This window comes from Bombina bombina, chromosome 11 (genome assembly GCF_027579735.1).
Source record: "Bombina bombina isolate aBomBom1 chromosome 11, aBomBom1.pri, whole genome shotgun sequence".
NCBI classification, from domain to species: Eukaryota; Metazoa; Chordata; class Amphibia; order Anura; family Bombinatoridae; genus Bombina; species Bombina bombina.
Window position 1 is genome coordinate 3,961,702 of NC_069509.1, and position 21,001 is coordinate 3,982,702.

The following is a 21,001-nucleotide window of genomic DNA, read 5'->3' on the forward strand; positions in this document are numbered from 1 at the left end:
GGAGCCTAGTGACAATGGTCAAATATACCACAAATTTCTCCTAAGGTGTCCCAAAAAATGTATAGCCCACATGCAGTGCCCTGCGTTTTCCTCTCACATTCCACTTGGAGTTGCCCTGCTTTTAATACATTGTCTGTTTTCCCACGCGGTTGGAAAAAATGTGCATGAGGTCACTCAGAATAGTGTGATTGACTCAGTTGTAGTTATTCCGAATGTTTCTTCCCTGTAACTAAAGAGGAAGATATTTTGGTAGTACCGGACAAGGAATTCTCAGTCTCGGATGAGGTTAATACCTTTATCTGATCAGGAGCTTGTTTTTTTTTCCTTCTGTTTTAGCTTGAATACCCCCATTTGCTTCTTAAGGAGGTTTTAGCTACTCTGTGTGCTCTGACACGGGTAGGTTATTCTAATATGATGTACCCTTCATAGTGGAAGTATTCCTGTACCAGATAGGGCTATAGGGTTTCCCCTTTTTTTCTCCTACACTTAGAAGGAAGAAGAAACACAGGGGAAATGAGAATTTCCACGATGGTCTAGAGCCTTTTAACATAAAGGATAGTAGTTCCTTCAGGACTCTATGCAGATGGAGGACCCTATGATTAGTAGTTAGGTCTACATTGTCAACCTGCGGTTGGTGTGGCTACTGTTTCCTGTGCGGCAACATACTGGTTTGTTGCGTTGTCTGTTTCCATTGGACAGACACCCCTCTCGCAGGAATAGAAGGGCCTTTAAGTGAGTAGGCTCCTTTAATGTAGAATGGTGAAAAGGAAATAAGAGATAATTTCGTTTCTCTCGAGATTCCTAGGGAAATTCTTCTATTCCTCCTACCAAGCACGAAGACCCTATCTGACTTAGATTAGGGAAAATCAGTCTAAGAAGCTTGCTGCTGACACATGAGGGGCATACACCCGACCAGTAAGAGGGCAGGTTCTCCTTTTTCAATCTGGTTTGGTTTTGTGAATTATCCCTGGATGTTGTACACTGTGTTCCAGGGATACAAATTAGAGTTCAAGTCTTGCCCCCCAGGGGCAGGTTCCTGCCTCAGGATTATCGACTGGGGCGTCCTATCTGGACAACATCCTAGTCTAAGCGCCATCCTTACAACAAGCTAGATTCCTCACGGATCTAGTTATATCCTTCCTGCGGTTTCTCGGATGGAAGTTAAATTTGGAAAAGAGTTCCTTAGTCCCAAGCACAAGGGTAACTTCCTTGGGAACCATAATAGATTCCATATAAATGGAGATTTTTTCTGTCAGAAGTCAGGAAATCAAATATTATCAATACTTGTCTAGTTTTTCAGTCCACTCCTCGGCCATTAGTGGCTCAGTGCATGGAGGTAATCGGGCTGACTGTGACGGCAAAGGACATCATCTTGCTTGCTCGGTTCCACCTCAGACCTCTGCAATTAAGCCTGCTCAGGCAATGGAACGGAGATTATACGGATTTGTCTCTTCGAATACTACTGGAGCAGGAGACAAGGGATTCTCTTTAATGGTGGTTGTCTCTGGATCATCCCTTTCGCAGACCATCTTGGGTGATTGTGACAACAGACGCCGGCCTTCTAGGGTGGGGAGCAGTCTGGGACTCCCTAAGGGCTCAGGGGGTTTGGATTCAGCTAGAGTCTTTTCTTCCTATAAACATTTTGGAGCGGAGTGATCTAAATGCTTTTCTGGCCTGGCCTCAGTTAGCCTCGGTTCACTTTATCAGGTTCCAGTCGGACAACATAACATCAGTGGCTTACATCAATCATCAGGGAGGAATGAGGAGTTTCTTAGCGATGACAGAGGTATCCAAAATAACTCAGTGGACGGAGACCCATTCTTGCTGCCTGTCGGTGATCCACATCCCAGGGGTGGACAACTGGGAGGCGGTTTTCCTGAGCAGGCAGACCTTTCATCCGGGGGAGTGGGAACTCCATCCGGAAGTGTTCTCCAGCACAGCCAGCTGTAGTAGCCTGATGGTTAGTTTAGCTACCTAGCAAGTGGAAGGTTTGCAGTTTGAAACCAACTGCAGCTATCTGTACCTTGAATGTGTGCTAGCAAGCTGTTTTCTTCTACAAGATACGACGAGTCCACGGATTTCATCTTTACTTGTGGGATATTATCCTCCTGCTAACAGGAAGTGGCAAAGAGCACCACAGCAGAGCTGTGTATAGAACTCCTCCCTCCCCCTCCACCTCCAGTCATTCTCTTTGCCTGTGTTATACTAGGAAGAGGTAAAGTGTGGTGTTAGTTTTATTTTCTTCAATCAAGAAGTTTTTTATTTTAAATGGTACCGGTGCGTACTATTTTCCTCATGGGGTTATGGAAGAAGATTTCTGCCCTGAGGTTGATGATCTTAGCAGTTGTAACTAAGATCCACGCTGGTCCCTGCAAGACTTCTGAAGGTAACACATGAGACATCTTCAGTGTGGAGACCGGTTTCATGCTACAAGCAGCATTAAGGTATGTGCAGCCTTTTATTTGTAAAGAGATTTGATATATCAGAATTGGCTGGCATTTATTTCCCTGTATGGGAATGGGGTAAGCAGTAGACCTGTTATACAGAGGGGTGTTACTGGAGTTCCCTGTTTTTATTTCCTTTTACTAGTTGCCATTATAAGGGCATGACACTATGGGAGAGACACAAAAGAAAAACCTTTATAAGAGTTTTTATTTTTATGACCAGTATGACTTACTGGGATGTGTGTTGTGGTGTACATGTGTTTCCACTTAGCTTGGTGTAAAACCGCTTCTCCATGCGGTTGTGTTTGGACCTACTCCGGCATCGGCCTTAAGGGAACGGTCCTCGGGGAATGATTTATGCATATCTTGGAGTTTAAGATCAACTATCAGCGCTGATAGATATGTTTGCTGCTGTTTGATTTTAGTCAGAACTATCAACTCTCCTGACGCATTTATGTTTGTTCTAGATATGTTGAGGGCTCATGTCTGGTGTATTATTTAATTCAAAGTATTCATCAATAGTTTTGGCTATTTGTATGCTAATCAGAGGGTCTTTTAGTAATTTCAGAGTACAACTAATCATAGCATGGTCAGACCATGTAAGAGGGAAAATGATGGCATAAATATCTTTATTGATGCAAATCTGAAGGGTTTCTCCTAGAATCAGGTAAAGATTCCCTGTATATTTTATCTTTTCTTCAGGATGGCCTGGAGAAAGGTTTCAGTCAGTACTCTGAAGGGTCAGATTTCTGCATTGTCTATACTTTTGCACAGACGTCTTGCTGATTTACCAGATGTTCAAGCTTTTGTACAGTCCCTGTGTTTAAACCTGTTGCTCCTCCTTGGAGCCTAAATCTAGTTCTTAAAGTTTTGCAGCAGGCCCCGTTTGAGCCGATGCATGTTGTTGATATAAAATTATCTTGGAAGGTTTTGTTTCTCCTTGCTATTTCTTCATCTTGCAGAGTTTCTGAACTTTCAGCTCTGCAGTGTGATTCCCCATACCTTATCTTTCATGCAGTTAAGGTGGTCCTTCGTACTTAATTGGGTTTTCTCTCTAAAGTGGTTTCGGATCGAAACATTAATCAGGAAATTATTGTTCTTTCTTTTTGTCCTAATCCTTTTTCTCATAAGGAATGTCTTTTACATAACTTAAATGTTGTGGGCGCTCTAAAATTTTACTTAAAATCTACTAAGGATTTTCGTCAATCTTCTGCCCTGTTAGTTGTTTTCTCTCGAAAACATACTACTCTTTCTCTCTGGTTGAGAAGTTTGATTCATTTTGCTTATGAGACTGCTAGACAGCAGCCTCCTGAGAGTATTACAGCTCATTCCACTAGGGCTGTCTCCTCTTCTTAGGCTTTCAAAAATAAAGCTTCTGTGGAACAGATTTGCAAGGAGGCTACATGGTTCTTTCTGCATACTTTTTTCAAATTCTACAAATTTGATACTTTTGCCTCGGCTGAGGCCTCTTTTGGGAGAAAGGTTCTTCAAGCTGTGGTGCCTTCTGTTTAGGTCCTCCTGCCTTTTTTCTCCCTCCCTGTTCATTTCTGTCCTCTAGCTTGGGTATTGTTTACCACTAGTAATTGGAACTACGTTCTGGACTCCATGTCATAGTAAAGAAAACAAAATGTATGCTTACCTGATAAATTTCTTTCCGGACATACAGTCCAAGACCCCGCCCTCTCTTTAATTATAATTCTGCAGTTTTTTTGAGTAAACCTCAGGCACCTCTATACCCTTGTGTTTCTTCTTTTTCCATTTTCCTTCGACTGAATGACTGGGGATTATGGGTAAGAGAAGTTACACTTAACAGCTTTGCTGGGGTGCTCTTTGCCTCCTGCTGGCCAGGAGTTAAATACCCCACTAGTAATTGGAATGACATTGTGGACTCTCCATGTCTGGAAAGAAATGTATCAGGTAAGCATAAATTTTGTTTTCTCCTCTATGGAATCTTAACCTGGTGTTAAAGGGACACTGAACCCAAATTTTTTCTTTAGTGATTCAGATAGAGCAGGCAATTTTAAGCAACTTTATAATTTACTCCTATTATCAATTTTTCTTCGTTCTCTTGCTATCTTTATTTGAAAAAGGTATCTAAGTAATTTTTTGGTTTAGAACTCTAGACAGCACTTTTTTTATTGGTGGATGAATTTATCCACCAATCGGCAAGGACAACCCAGGTTGTTCACCAAAAATGGGCCGGCATCTAAACTTACATTCTTGCATTTCAAATAAAGATACCAAGAGAATAAAAAAAAATTGATGATAGGAGTAAATTTGAAAGTTGCTTAAAATCGCATGCTCTATCTGAATCACGTAAGAAAAAAATTGGGTTTAGTGTCCCTTTAAGGGTTTTGCAGGCTCCTCCTTTTGAACCCATTCATAAGTTGGACATTAAACTACTTTCTTGGAGAGTGTTATTTTCTTCTTAAATGGAAAGAGCCCATTACTGCATTCATTACTTTTGGGAAATAAGAACCTGGCCACCAGGAGGAGGCAAAGACAACCCAGCCAAAGGCTTAAATACTCCTCCCACTCCCCTCATCCCCCAGTCATTCTTTGCCTTTCGTCCCAGGAGGATGGCAGACAAGTGTCAGAATTTTTAATTTTTGTTTTTGTCTCTTATGGAGGGTAGTACTCTTCAGGATAGGAGTTTTAAGTAGTCCTGTCAGTCTCTCACTGAGGGCTTGGCTGAAAGTCCGGAGATGCAGGGAGATTCTCTCTGCGAAACCATCCCAACTCATATTAACAGCTCCTCAAGCAATCGGCGTTGTCGAACTTCGCTTTGCTGTCCTTCTTCTCTCAAGTCCATGGCGGATGCGATGCTACTATCCGTCACACTTGAAGGGCAGTGTTCCTGTTCCACGGCGTAGATTCCGGTAAGATAGTTTAATTTTACTTTATTTGCGATGTACTGTAATGTGAATGTTTCCCCAGAGGCTACCACCTTGCGGGTCTAACTTATAACATAAGGGTCTCAGTGAGTCTCTCTTAGTATTTTGGAATCGAGGGTTAATATCTCCTGAGGGGGGTTATTAAACAGGGGGGGTTTTATAATCATGTTTGTGATTCAACCTGCTTATGTGCAATGTTTACTGGACTCGTGGTTGGAACATTTGAGGCCTTTGGAAGTGACGCACGCTGCCTTTTGGCTGGGCGTGCTTTTTTGGACTGTACGGTCACCTTGTGTTCGGGCGTGGCTACGTTCGGTTGTTCCATTTCCGCATTCCCGACCATGTGGCGAAGGAAATGTTCTAGTCTGCAGGGGTCTGATCATAGGAGGTGGCGAGTGCCCCAGCCATTAGGGGTGTCAGGTGCCGTTTTAGTTTTTTCACTACTTTAGTCCATATTTAAATATCCTCTATCCAGCTATGGAGGATTCTGATGCTGAGACTGTGTTAATTTCAGATTCAGTTAGAGGATTCTGATACTGAGACTATTTTGATTTCAGATTCTGTGTCCGGTGATGAATCCGGAGTGGCCTTGTTGACGCCTGTCAACCTGTTTTGTTCCGTGTGCCATTTTAGAGCACCTGGTTCATCGGGCTTGGGGAATCCAGGGACTGCTGAGCCATCCGCCTCTGGGGGTCCTGTCCTCCGAGAGGCGAGTTCCCTACCAAATCATACTTCTCCACATGCGGGTAACCCAGTTTATGGTTCCTCCATGCGGGGTGGCGTGTTTCCCCCGGAGGTTGCAGCACATTTTCGCTTCTACAAAATGTTGGCGATTGTTCGTCTGCAGAGTCCAGACGTTTGTTTTTGAGAATGTGCTCGTGCCCAATTGTCTCGGGCCTTCCACCTTGGGGAGGGCCTTTACAGTTCCCCACGAGGGTATCTGTCCCTGAGTGTTGTGCCTTCCGTTACAGGATTGTGCGCCTTCGCGTGTTGCTCAGACATGTTTTTCAGTTATTGAATGACACTATCGTTACCAGATACGGGGATTTTCTGTCTGATACTTAGAATGGTGCACCTCATTAGGCATGTGGGGATGAAGCAATCTCCTGATTGTCATTTGTTAGAGATCTTTCCCAGTTTTGTGTGATAGGGCTCCGTTTGGCTGGTCCTGCGGGTAGGCCTGTGTCTTTTTGAGCATTAACCTCTGAGTGGCCTTATATTTTATTTATATCTGATGGGATGTGTTTTATTTGTTTTTTGTTTCCTTCGGGAACCTTCTGGAATTGATACTCTTTATTACTTCTTCGGAAGTTGTTGGACATGTTAGTCCTCTGTTGAAAATGTCTGTTTTCTGTTTTTTCCCCTACGAGGGAAAATATATGCAGCTTGCCGGTTGGGACCCTAGGTGCAGGCTGGTCCTGTCGGGTTCGTTCGGTTTTGCGGCTGTTCAGACACGTGGCGCTGTTCTGCTCGGCTGGTTCGGTAGAAGCGCCGAATTCTTAGGTTATGATTGTTTTTCATGTTCAACTAAACGTTCAAGAGGACCTGTGGGTCCGTGAGGTGGGAAGGATTGTTTCAGTCCTTATAGCCTTCAGTCATAGATGACCGGGCAGGGGAGTTTTTCCGCTTCATCACTCTATCTGACATCTGATTTCATCTGACATCTGATTTCATCAGATCTTAGTTTCCTCCCCCATGTGGTGGAGGGTGGGAGGGCTTAATGTCCCTTACCACTATTGAGCGGTTTGGAATTCATTTTTTAGGCCTCTGGATGTGTTCTTTTGGGCTTGATCCAACAGCTTGTACAGGATAGCTGTCTAGCATGCGGAAGGTTTGCAGTTTGAAACCTGTTGCAGCTCTCGACACTTTGCAGGTGTACGCGTAGCTGTTTTTAGTATATCTAAATGCAGCTCTTACTCTTGACTGAGTTATAAAGAGGCCTTCGGGTCTTCATCCATTGCCTCCGGGGGGAGTGGATCTCCTTTTAGGGATCTGTGTTTCCGGTTGATGGTTGTTCCCTGCGAGTTCTTCTAGCTATCCAGATTCTCTGGATATGCATCTATACCCTTGTGTCTGGCCTTTTGGCCGGTTGGGGTGTTTAGTTCTAGGGTAAAATTTGCCTGAACTATTAGGTGCCCGTACCTGGTTTTCTCCATGAGATTTCCCGTTGCTGATGTTTGCTTGGCCTTTTTACTTACCCAGTCTTGGTTTTGGAATCTTGGGTCTCAGGGTTGGTCGGGGTGTTCCACGGTAGTGGGAACTTGGGCTATGTCCTTGCTCCATCTTCCTCACCTGGTCAAGGTTGGCCAGGTTTTCAGAGTATTTTTTACTCTTTGCCACAGAGTGGCCCATGTCATCTGGTGGTTAGCCGTGTGGCTTGAGCAACAACGGTGGTTGGTTCATACCCAGCTGCTGGCGCTAGATGTCCAATTTCTGGTGCGCCTTAGGGTTGCATTCCCCTGGTCAGCTTGCCAGTGTTCCTGTGGATTCCCTGCTCTGCAGGCGAATGGGTTGGTTGTGCCTCTGCTTGGCAAGCTACTTGTAAGGGGGTCCTTTTTCTAGGACATCTGTGTTGGGAATTTCACTTCCCATTAGCCGGTGCCTTCGGGCCTTGAGGACAGTTGTTGCCCTTTCAGCATCATCCCTTTTCTTTAGGGGATATTCTCCCTATGGGGTTAGAGTCCTTGCTTGGGGCTTGTCCTGGATGGGAGGCGGAAAGGTGGGATTGGTTCCCCCTGGGGTCTTGCTGGCTCCAACCAGACTTGTTGGTCCTTTATTTTGATAGATCCTTTGGTCTATGGCCTTGTTGTCTGTTTCAGAGTCAGGTTGTACTTGTGCTCTGTGGGGATGGCTGGGCTATCCTTACGCTCGATCCTGTACTTGTTTCGGGATTCTTTTGTTTCCCTGTCTTGGATCCCGGAGGCTGGGTTAGTCCAGCTGAGTGTGGGTCTGCAGGTCAGGATGGCCGAGCGGTCTAAGGAACTGCGTTTGCGCAGTCTCCTCTAGATGTGTGAGCTTGTTGAGTCTATCCTGTTAGCTTCTTCTGCTAGGGTATAGATTTTCCTTTCATCTTGCTCCATTGATTAGAACAGGGTTTACTCTTCCTTTGGGTTCTGAGAGTATACTCTCCTTCTCGGGGGACCTCAATTGAGGTTTTTGTGTTCCCCTTTTCAGGGACCTGTGTGTAGGTCCGGCGACTTAAGTTGCCTGGAACGTGCCCTCTATATGGGGGTTGCTTTTGCGGTCTGTTTCTTGCTTGACTGCTTCTTCTTCCTCACAAGTACCCTCTGTGTCGTCCTTTTGTGGACTCTGTGTTCTCAAACTTGGGTTTTTTCACCTGGGTGTATTGCACACTTTTTCAGGGTCTAATATCTTGGTATTCTATGGCCAGACACTGGTAGGACTTTGCCTCTTCCTTTTGCATTCCGTGCTTGCAGGATATTGGGGAGACGTCTGTTCTGTCTCTGTGCCCGGTCTTATCCCGGGTTTCGCTTTGTTTAGGCGTGGCCTCCGTTCCCTGTTTGGGCCCCTTTGGGTCTCTGTGAGCTGTGCTCACTAGTGGAGGTTTGTTTCCTTGGTTCTCTTTTGCCTTGTTCCCTTGGGGGTTTCGGCTGGTGTCTCCTTCATTTGTGGAGATGGGTGGTGGGGGGGCTGTTTCTTGGGCGACGGTGTCTCCTGGAGGACTGTTGGCTCAGTCGAGTCCGTTTTGCGGTTTCTAGTTTGGCTTCTAGGGCTTTTCCTCTTAAAATTTTCTCAGCTTCGGACGAAGCGGGTTTTTTTGTTGGGTAGAGGTTCAGGCCTGGTGCCCTCAGCATGGGCCGCCTATTGTACCCTACCGTCTTGGCATTCAGTGTCCTCTATAGCTTGGGTATTGTTTCCCCAAAAGTAATGAATACAGCTGTGGACTCTTTCCATTTAAGAAGAAAAATATTATGCTTACCTGATAATTTCCTTTTCTTCTGATGGAAAGAGTCCACAGCTCCCCACCCTTAATTTTATGTGGGGCGTCCTTATATTCTTCTGGCACCTTTCACCCTGATATTTCTTCTACTGTTCCTTGTTCCTCAGCAGAATGACTGGGGGATGAGGGGAGTGGGAGGAGTATTTAAGCCTTTGGCTGGGGTGTCTTTGCCTCCTCCTGATGGCCAGGTTCTTATCTCCCAAAAGTAATTAATGCAACGGTGGACTCTTTCCATCAGAAGAAAAGGAAATTATCAGGTAAGCATAATTTGTTTTCTTTTGGCTATTTCTTCAGCTAAAAGAGTTTATCTTCTCTTTCTTGTTAACCTCCTTATCTGATTTTTCACCAGGATAAGGCAGTTTTACAAGTAATTTAAATTTTTTGCCTAAGGTTGTTTCTTCAGATAACGGCAGAGAGATTGTTGTTCCTCCTTTGTGTCCTAGGAATGCTTCTGAAAGATCTTTGCATTCTTTGTATGTTGTTAGGGCATTGAAATATTATATTGATGCTACTAAGGACTTTAGATAAACGTCTAGTTTGTTTGTTTTTTTCTGGTCCTAGAAAAGGTCAGAAAGCTTCTGCAATTTCTTTAGCCTCTTGGTTTAAACTTTTGATTAACAAAGCTTATTTGGAGGCAAATCAGCCTCCACCTCAGCGGATAACTGCTCATTCCACTAAGTCAGTTGCCACTTCTTGAGCTTTTAATAATGAGGATTCAGTTTATCAAATTTGCTTCTTCTGAAGCAGCCTTTGGTAGAAAGGTTCTTCAAGCAGTCGTCTATTTGATTTTTTTTGGCTGTTGTTTTATTTTAAGTGCATTAAAGAAAAAATATATATTGGGGTTGTGTTTTTTTCTCAGTGAAAAAATCCCTCCCTTTATTACCCATTGACTCCACGGCTTGGGTATTAGTTCCCAGGATTAATGGATTGTGGACTCTCACCACGCGTATGAAAGAAAACATAATTTATTCTTACCTGGTAAATGAATTTCTTTTGTGGTGGTCCACAAGACCCCATACTTGTATTATTTTTTTCAGCACATCTTTTTTCCCTGCTCCTTTTATGGCTCTTATTTCTTTTTCTTACCTCACTTTGCTATACATTAGACTTCGGTATGTAAGGGTTTTTATAGGGCTCTTGGGGTTTGGAAATCTTTGCCTTCTCTTAGTGGTAGAGAAGAGTAATTCCCAAGAGTAAAGGATTATGGACTCTCACCACCATGAAAGAAATGAATTTATCAGGTAAGCATAAATAGTTTTTTTTTTTTTTAAGGGTTTGCAGTCGCACAGTCTGATTAGATACTGGGTTTATCATAATAGGGCAGCTTTGGGCTGAGCTAGATTAATATGGACAGTCACGTTTCACATCTCAGGCACCGGTAGGGGTAGACCACCTATCTTTTGTTCACTCCCCCACCTCTTTGCTGCTTCTTGTACATCATCTCTCTTCATAGTCCTCACCCACTATTACTTAAAACACACAGAACCATAGGTGTCCTTGTAGTAGATGTGTCAAATGTCAAGAAGTCTGTCTTAAGTCCTTTTTCTCCTAAAGAGTGAGGAAAGTACTGCTAGATATGTGATGATCCTCTGGCTTCCGGCTTTTCAGAAAGTGTGATGCATAAAATGTTCAAAACGTTTAAAATGATAAAGGAAAAGGGTGCCCCCAAATGGTGTAGTACTTCAAAAATCAAATAAATGAGAAGTTCAAACTACTCACAAGATGTAAAGCACTAGATTAGTGCTGCACAGGCAGTCTGGACCTTAAGGACAAGGCCATTTTCAATTGTCTTTCCCTTAAGGACCAAGGCTATTTATACATTTATGCAGTGTTTGTGTTTAGCTGTAATTTTCCTCTTACTCATTTACTGTACCCACACATATTAAATACGTTTTTTCTTGACCATTAGATGGGCTTTCTAAAGATACCATTATTTTCATCATATCTTATAATTTACTATAAAAAAAAAAAAGATGGGAAAAAAAACACTTTTTTTCTAACGTTGACCCCCAAAATCTGTTACACAGAAAAAAACACCAGAAAACACCCATGCTAAATAGTTTCTAAATTTTGTCCTGAGTTTAGAAATACCCAATGTTTACATGTTCTTTGCTTTTTTTGCAAGTTATAAGGCAATAAATACAAATAGCACTTTGCTATTTCCAAACCATATTTTTAAAATTAGCGATAGTTACATTGTAACACTGATATCTGTCAGGAATCCCTGAATCACACTTTACAGGTATATATTTTTTTTTAGTAGACAACCCAAAGTATTGATCTAGGCCCATTTTGGTATATTTTATGCCACCATTTCACCACCAAATGTGAACAAATAAAAAAAAAATTGCAAACTTTTTCCCTCTCTGCATCGGTCTGCCAAAAAAGGTATTGCAGTGATGCCTCAATATCGAGGCATCACAGCAATACCTTGAAAGCATCTGGAAGCGATCAGGATCGCTTCCAGACGCTTTAAACCCCTAACGTTATACAGGGTACGTTGTTGGTCTTTAACGACCAGTTTGTGTATGACGTACCCTGTACAACGTGTGTCGTTAAGGGGTTAAATAGCCGTCCAGTCAGCTACAAACACAATTGGAATGCTTCTTGATTGAAAATACTGCGTTAAATGCTGTCTATCTCTAATCTCTTTTCTTTCATGTAATTAGCAAGAGTCCATGAGCTAGTGACGTATGGGATATAAATTCCTACCAGGAGAGGCAAAGTTTCCCAAACCTTAAAATGCCTATAAATACACCCCTCACCACACCCACAATTCAGTTTTACAAACTTTGCCTCCCATGGAGGTGGTGAAGTAAGTTTGTGCTTGATTCTACGTTGATATGCGCTTAGCAGCATGCTGAAGCCCGGTTTTCCTCTCAGAGTGCAGTGAATGTCAGAGGGATGTGAGAGAGTATTGCCTATTTGAATACAATGGTCTTCCTCTAGGGGATCTATTTCATAGGTTCTCTGTTATCGGCCGTAGAGATTTCTTCTCCTACCTCCCTTTTCAGATCGACGATATACTCTTATATACCATTACCTCTACTGATTCTCGTTTCAGTACTGGTTTGGCTATCTACTTTATGTAGATGAGTGTCTTAGGGTAAGTAAGTCTTATTTCTATTTATGACACTCAAAGCTATGGTTGGGCACTTTATATGTAAAGTTCTAAATGTATGTGTTTAAACTTATTAGTTATGATTCAGGATAATCAGTATTCTTTCATTCAGACTGTCAGTTTCATTTTTTGGGAAAATGCATATAAATTTCTTTTTTCTTACCTTAAATTTTCAATTTTCAATTGACTTTTTTTCAAAAAAATTGTGGGCTGTTAGGCTCGCGGGTGCAGAAAATGCTTCTATTTATTGCGTCATTTTTGGCGCAAAAATTTCGTCAAGTTTTTACGTAATTGCGTCATTTTTGACGTATGTGTATTGTGGACTTTTTTTGGCGCCAAAAAATATGGGCGTCATTCTTGGCGCCAGTTTTTTTCACACTATTTCAGTCTCACTATTCAGTTGCTTCTGGTTTTCTAGAAGCTTGTTTCATTTTGCATTTTTTCCCATTCCTGAAACTGCCATTTAAGGAATTTGATAATTTTGCTTTATATGTTGTTTTTTCTTTTACATATTGCAAGATGTCATTACCTGACCCTGGATCAGAATCTACTTCTGGAAAGAGGCTGCCTGATGTCGGTTCTACCAAAGCTAAGTGCATTTGTTGTAAACTTTTGGTAACTGTTCCTCCGGCTGTTGTTTGTGATACTTGTCATGATAAGCTTTCAAACGCAGATAGTATTTCCATTAGTAATAATCCATTACTTGTTGTTCCTTCAACATCTAATGTTCAGGATGTTCCTGTTAATGTTAAAGAATTTGTTTCTAAATCTATTCGGAAAGGCTCTGTCTGTTATTCCTCCTTCTGCTAAACGTAAGAGGTCTTTTAAAACTTCACATATTTCAGATGAATTTTTAAATGACCGCCATCATTCTGACTTATCTATTTCTGATATGGATCTATCTGATTCAGAAGATTCTACCTCAGATATTGACACTGATAAATCTTCTTATTTATTTAAGATGGAGTTTATGCGTTCTTTACTTAAGGAAGTGTTGATTGCTTTAGATATGGAGGAGTCTAGTCCTCTTGATATTAAAACTACTAAGCGTTTAAATGCAGTTTTTAAACCTCCTGTGGTTATTCCAGAAGTTTTTCCAGTTCCTGATGCTATTTCAGAAGTAATTTCTAGGGAATGGAATAGTCTGGGTACTTCATTTACTCCTTCTCCAAGGTTTAAGAAATTGAACCCTTTGCCATCTGACAGATTAGAGTTTTGGGATAAAATCCCCAAAGTTGATGGGGCTATTTCTACTCTTGCTAAACGTACTACTATTCCTACGGCAGATAGTACTTCGTTTAAAGATCCTTTAGATAGGAAGCTTGAATCCTTTCTAAGGAAGGCTTATTTATGTTCAGGTAATCTTCTTAGACCTGCTATTTCTTTGGCTGATGTTGCTGCAGCTTCAACTTTCTGGTTGGAGGTTTTGGCGCAACAAGTGTCAGACCATAATGCTTATAGCATTGTTAAACTCGTTCAACATGTTAATAACTTTATGTGTGATGCCATTTTCGATATCATTAGAATTGATGTCAGGTACATGTCTTTAGCTATTTTAGCTAGAAGAGCTTTATGGCTTAAGTCTTGGAATGCAGATATGACTTCTAAGTCAACATTGCTTTCTCTTTCTTTCCAAGGTAATAAATTGTTTGGTTCTTAGTTAGACTCTTTAATTTCAACTGTTACTGGGGGGAAGGGAGCCTTTTTACCTCAGGATAAAAAATCTAAAGGTAAATATATAGGGCTGCTAATCGTTTTCGTTCCTTTCGTCATAATAAGGAACAAAAGCCTGACCCTTCCTCTAAAGGAACAGTTTCCGTTTGGAAACCTTCTCCAGTCTGGAATAAATCCAAGCCTATTAGAAAGTCAAAACCAGCTCCCAAATCTGCATGAAAGTGCGGCCCTCATTCCAGCTCAGCTGGTAGGGGGCAGGTTACGATTTTTCAAAGATGTTTGGATCAATTTGATTCAAAGTCTTTGGATTCAGAACATTGTTTCACAAGGGTACAGAATAGGTTTCAAGGTAAGACCGCCTGTGAGAAGATTTTTTCTTTCACGCATTCCAGTAAACCCAGTGAAGGCTCAAGCGTTTCTGAAATGTGTTTCAGATCTGGAGTCAGCTGGGGTAATTATGCCAGTTCTAGTTCTGGAACGGGGCCTGGGGTTTTATTCAAATCTGTTCATTGTTCCAAAGAAAGAGAATTCTTTCAGACCAGTTCTGGATCTAAAAATATTGAATCGTTATGTAAGGATACCAACGTTCAAAATGGTGACTATAAGGACTGTTCTGCCTTTTGTTCAGCAAGGGCATTATATGTCCACAATAGACTTACAGGATGCATATCTTCATATTCCAATTCATCCGGATCACTATCAGTTCCTGAGATTCTCTTTTCTAGACAAGCATTACCAGTTTGTTTCTCTTCCTTTTGGTCTAGCTACAGCCCCAAGGATCTTTTCGAAGGTTCTCGGTGCCCTTCTCTCTGTAATCAGGGAGCAGGGTATTGCGGTATTTCCTTATTTGGACGATATCTTGGTACTTGCTCAGTCTTTACATTCTGCAGAATCTCACACGAATCAGCTTGTGTTGTTTCTTCAAAGACATGGTTGGAGGATCAATTTACCAAAGAGTTCCTTTATTCCTCAGACAAGGGTAACCTTTTTAGGTTTCCAAATAGATTCAGTGTCCATGACTTTGTCTCTTACAGAAAAGAGACGTCTGAAATTGGTTTCAGCTTGTCAAATCTTTCAGTCTCAATCTTTCCCTTCGGTAGCTTTATGCATGGAAATTTTAGGTCTCATGACTGCAGCTTTGTATGCTGAATCAATGGTGCAGGCATTATACAAAGATATCACAATTAATATCCTTAAATCCCAATGTTCGTTCTTCTCTGACTTGGTGGTTAGATCACCATCGTTTAGTTCAAGGGTCCTCTTTTGTTCGTCCAACCTGGACTGTGATCTCAACAGATGCGAGTCTTTCAGGTTGGGGAGCTGTATGGGGATCTCTGACAGCGCAGGGGGTTTGGGAATCTCAGGAGGCGAGATTACCAATCAATATTTTGGAACTCTCTGCGATTTTCAGAGCTCTTCAGTTCTGGCCTCTTCTGAAGAGAGAATCGTTTATTTGTTTTCAGACAGACAATGTCACAACTGTGGCATATGTCAATCATCAAGGGGGGACTCTCAGTCCTCAGGCTATGTTAGAAGTATCTCGGATACTTATATGGGCGGAATCCAGCTCCTGTCTAATTTCTGCGGTTCACATCCCAGGGATAGACAATTGGGAAGCGGATTATCTCAGACGTTATATCCGGGCGAATGGTCTCTTCACCCAGAGGTATTTCTTCAGATTGTACAAATCTGGGGGCTTCCAGAAATAGATCTGATGGCCTCTCATCTAAACAAACTTCCCAGGTATCTGTCCAGGTATCTGTCCAGATCCAGGGATTTTCAGGCGGAAGCGGTGGACGCATTGTCACTTCCTTGGAATTATCAACCTGCTTATATCTCTCCGCCTCTAGTTCTTCTTCCAAGAGTGATTTCCAAAATCCTAATGGAGCGTTCGTTTGTACTGCTGGTGGCTCCAGCATGGCCGCACAGGTTTTGCTATGCGGATCTCGTTCGGATGGCAAGTTGCCAACCTTGGACACTTCCGTTAAGGACAGACCCTCTATCTCAAGGCCCATTTTTCCATCAGGATCTCAAATCATTAAATTTGAAGGTATGGAGATTGAACTCTTAATTCTTAGTCATAGAGGTTTCTCTGATTCAGTGATTAATACTATGTTACAGGCTCGTAAATCTGTGTCTAGGAAGATCTATTACCGAGTCTGGAAGACTTACATTTCTTGGTGTTCTTCACATAAATTCTCTGCTAGAAGAGTTTCTGAATTATCTGCTCTTTCTTGTGAGTCTCCTTTTCTGATTTTTCATCAGGATAAGGCGGTGTTGCAGACTTCATTTAAATTTTTTCCTAAAGTTGTGAATTCTAACAACATTAGTAGAGAAATTGTTGTCCCTTCATTGTGTCCTAATCCTAAGAATTCTCTGGGGAGATCTTTACATTCTTTGGATGTAGTTAGAGCTTTGAAATATTATGTTGAAGCTACTAAAGATTTCAGAAAGACTTCTAGTCTTTGTTATCTTTTCTGGTTCTAGGAAAGGTCAGAAGGCTTCTGCCATTTCTTTGGTGTCTTGGTTAAAGTCTTTGATTCATCATGCTTATGTGGAGTCGGGTAAATCCCCGCCTCAAAGGATTACGGCTCATTCTACTAGGTCAGTTTCTACTTCCTGGGCTTTTAGGAATGAAGCTTCTGTTGATCAGATTTGCAAAGCAGCAACTTGGTCTTCTTTGCATACTTTTACTAAATTCTACCATTTTGATGTTTTCTCTTCAGAAGCAGTTTTGGTAGAATGGTACTTCAGGCAGCTGTTTCAGTTTGATTATTTTGCCTATAACTCTAGTTTTTTTCATTATAAAAATTGAAACTTTTGATTTGGGTAGTGGATTAATTTTTCAGCGGAATTGGCTGTCTTTATTTTATCCCTCCCTCTCTAGTGACTCTTGCGTGGAAGTTCCACATCTTGGGTATCTGCTATCCCATACGTCACTAGCTCATGGACTCTTGCTAATTACATGAAAGAAAACATAATTTATGTAAGAACTTACCTGATAAATTCATTTCTTTCATATTAGCAAGAGTCCCTGAGGCCCACCCTTTTTGTGGTGGTTATGATTTTTTTGTATAAAGCACAATTATTCCAATTATTTTTTTTTTTTTATTCTTTCGCTCCTTTCTTATCACCCCACTTCTTGGCTATTCGTTAAACTGAATTGTGGGTGTGGTGAGGGGTGTATTTATAGGCATTTTAAGGTTTGGGAAACTTTGCCCCTCCTGGTAGGAATGTATATCCCATACGTCACTAGCTCATGGACTCTTGCTAATATGAAAGAAATTAATTTATCAGGTAAGTTCTTACATAAATTATGTTTTTTCTGTCACCTCTCATCTCCCATCTCTTGCTTCATGAGAAGAAGAAAAAAACTTACATCTTGTGAGAAGTTTGAACTTCTCATTGATTTGCTTTTTGAAGTACTTCACCATTGGGGGCATCCTTTTCCTTTAACTTTTTAGATTTCTTGAACGATTTATTACTCACCCACTATTAGCACTTTCTTCTTCTTGTCAGTTCCTAATTATTCTTTACTACTCTGTTCCAGGTAATTTAATAAGAGCCTCCGGGTTTTCTCCTTTGACTGCATTGGCTAATGGAGCTTTTGGTGGTCTCGGAAATTCCCCCTACAGTAAGTACCCTGCACTGTATAGCCACCTGTTGTATAGACCCACTCTACTCCTGCAGTGTCAACATGCTCTAGTATATATCCCGTCATGTGGTGTCTCGCCTCTAGTCTAGAATGTGTGTCGCCCCTTGTCTAGTATATATCCCGTCCTGCAGTGTCTTGCCCCTTGTCTAGTATATATCCCGTCCTGCAGTGTCTTGCCCCTACTCTAGTATATATCCCGTCCTGCGGTGTCTCGCCCCTAGTTTAGTGTATATTCCGCTTTGCAGAATGTTGCTCCTACTGTAGTATATATCCCGTCCTGTGGTGTGTTGCCCCTAGTCTAGTATATATCCTGTCCTGTGGTGTCTTGCCCCTAGTCTAGTAACTATCCCGTCCTGCAGTGTCTCGCCCCTAGTCTAGTATATATCCCGTCCTGCGGTGTCTCGCCCCTAGTCTAGTGTATATATCCCGTCCTGCGGTGTCTTGCCCCTAGTCTAGTGTATATATCCCGTCCTGCGGTGTCTTGCCCCTAGTCTAGTGTATATATCCTGTCCTGTGGTGTCTTGCCCCTAGTCTAGTATATATCCCGTCTTGCGGTGTCTTGTCCCTAGTCTAGTATATATCCCGTCCTGCAGTGTCTCGCCCCTAGTCTAGTATATATCCCGTCCTGCAGTGTCTTGCCCCTAGTCTAGTATATATCCCGTCTTGTGGTGTCTAGTCCCTAGTCTAGTATATATCCCGTCCTGCGGTGTCTTGCCCCTAGTCTAGTATATATCCCGTCTTGTGGTGTCTTGTCCCTAGTCTAGTATATATCCCGTCCTGCGGTGTCTTGCCCCTAGTCTAGTATATATCCCGTCTTGTGGTGTCTTGTCCCTAGTCTAGTATATATCCCGTCCTGCGGTGTCTTGCCCCTAGTCTAGTATATATCCCGTCTTGTGGTGTCTTGTCCCTAGTCTAGTATATATCCTGTCCTGTGGTGTCTTGCCCCTAGTCTAGTATATATCCCGTCTTGTGGTGTCTTGTCCCTAGTCTAGTGTATATATCCTGTCCTGTGGTGTCTCGCCCCTAGTCTAGTGTATATATATCCTGTCCTGTGGTGTCTTGCCCCTAGTCTAGTGTATATATCCTGTCTTGTGGTGTCTTGCCCCTAGTCTAATTTATATCCCGTCTTGTGGTGTCTTGTCCCTAGTCTAGTATATATCCCGTCTTGTGGTGTCTTGTCCCTAGTCTAGTATATATCCCGTCTTGTGGTGTCTTGTCCCTAGTCTAGTATATATCCCGTCTTGTGGTGTCTTGCCCCTAGTCTAATTTATATCCCGTCTTGTGGTGTCTTGTCCCTAGTCTAGTATATATCCCGTCTTGTGGTGTCTTGTCCCTAGTCTAGTATATATCCCGTCTTGTGGTGTCTTGCCCCTAGTCTAGTATATATCCCGTCTTGTGGTGTCTTGTCCCTAGTCTAGTATATATCCTGTCCTGTGGTGTCTTGCTCCTAGTCTAGTGTATATATCCTGTCCTGTGGTGTCTCGCCCCTAGTCTAGTGTATATATCCTGTCCTGTGGTGTCTTGTCCCTAGTCTAGTATATATCCCGTCCTGCGGTGTCTTGCCCCTAGTCTAGTATATATCCCGTCTTGTGGTGTCTTGTCCCTAGTCTAGTATATATCCCGTCCTGCGGTGTCTTGCCCCTAGTCTAGTATATATCCCGTCTTGTGGTGTCTTGTCCCTAGTCTAGTATATATCCCGTCCTGCGGTGTCTTGCCCCTAGTCTAGTATATATCCCGTCTTGTGGTGTCTTGTCCCTAGTCTAGTATATATCCTGTCCTGTGGTGTCTTGCCCCTAGTCTAGTATATATCCCGTCTTGTGGTTTCTTGTCCCTAGTCTAATATATATCCCGTCTTGTGGTGTCTCGCCCCTAGTCTAGTGTATATATCCTGTCCTGTGGTGTCTCGCCCCTAGTCTAGTGTATATATATCCTGTCCTGTGGTGTCTTGCCCCTAGTCTAGTGTATATATCCTGTCTTGTGGTGTCTTGCCCCTAGTCTAATTTATATCCCGTCTTGTGGTGTCTTGTCCCTAGTCTAGTATATATCCCGTCTTGTGGTGTCTTGTCCCTAGTCTAGTATATATCCCGTCTTGTGGTGTCTTGTCCCTAGTCTAGTATATATCCCGTCTTGTGGTGTCTTGCCCCTAGTCTAATTTATATCCCGTCTTGTGGTGTCTTGTCCCTAGTCTAGTATATATCCCGTCTTGTGGTGTCTTGCCCCTAGTCTAGTATATATCCCGTCTTGTGGTGTCTTGTCCCTAGTCTAAGTATATATCCTGTCCTGTGGTGTCTTGCTCCTAGTCTAGTATATATCCCGTCTTGTGGTGTCTCGCCCCTAGTCTAGTGTATATATCCTGTCCTGTGGTGTCTTGCCCCTAGTCTAGTGTATATATCCTGTCCTGTGGTGTCTTGCCCCTAGTCTAGTGTATATATCCCGTCCTGTGGTGTCTCGCCCCTAGTCTAATTTATATCCCGTCTTGTGGTGTCTCGCCCCTAGTCTAGTATATATCCCGTCTTGTGGTGTCTTGCCCCTAGTCTAGTGTATATATCCTGTCCTGCGGTGTCTTGTCCCTAGTCTAATATATATCCCGTCCTGCAGTGTCTCGCCCCTAGTCTAGTATATATCCCGTCCTGCGGTGTCTTGCCCCTAGTCTAGTATATATCCCGTCTTGTGGTGTCTTGTGGTGTCTTGTCCCTAGTCTAGTATATATCCCGTCCTGCGGTGTCTTGCCCCTAGTCTAGTATATATCCCATCCTGTGGTGTCTTGCCCCTAGTCTAGTATATATCCCGTCCTGTGGTGTCTTGTCCCTAGTCTAGTATATATCCCGTCCTGTGGTGTCTCGCCCCTAGTCTAGTATATATCCCGTCCTGTGGTGTCTTGCCCCTAGTCTAGTGTATATCCCGTCCTGCGGTGTCTTGCCCCTAGTCTAGTATATATCCCATCCTGTGGTGTCTTGCCCCTAGTCTAGTATATATCCCGTCCTGTGGTGTCTTGTCCCTAGTCTAGTATATATCCCGTCCTGTGGTGTCTCGCCCCTAGTCTAGTATATATCCCGTCCTGCGGTGTCTTGCCCCTAGTCTAGTATATATCCCGTCCTGCGGTGTCTTGTCCCTAGTCTAGTGTATATATCCCGTCCTGCGGTGTCTTGTCCCTAGTCTAGTATATATCCCGTCTTGTGGTGTCTTGTCCCTAGTCTAGTATATATCCTGTCCTGTGGTGTCTTCCCCTAGTCTAGTATATATCCCGTCTTG

At 42.7% G+C, this 21,001-nt stretch overlaps 1 protein-coding gene across 3 annotated transcripts in view; it reads left to right on the top strand.

Moving 5' to 3' along the window:
• The window catches only part of FBRS (fibrosin), a 222,949-nt gene that overhangs the window by 199,296 nt on the left and 2,652 nt on the right, over window positions 1–21,001 (top strand). For all 3 annotated transcript variants that reach the window (XM_053694395.1, XM_053694393.1, XM_053694394.1), the window contains one exon: window positions 17,645–17,728. In XM_053694395.1, coding sequence (XP_053550370.1) covers window positions 17,645–17,728 — 84 coding nt within the window. The remainder of the gene's footprint in view (window positions 1–17,644; window positions 17,729–21,001) is intronic.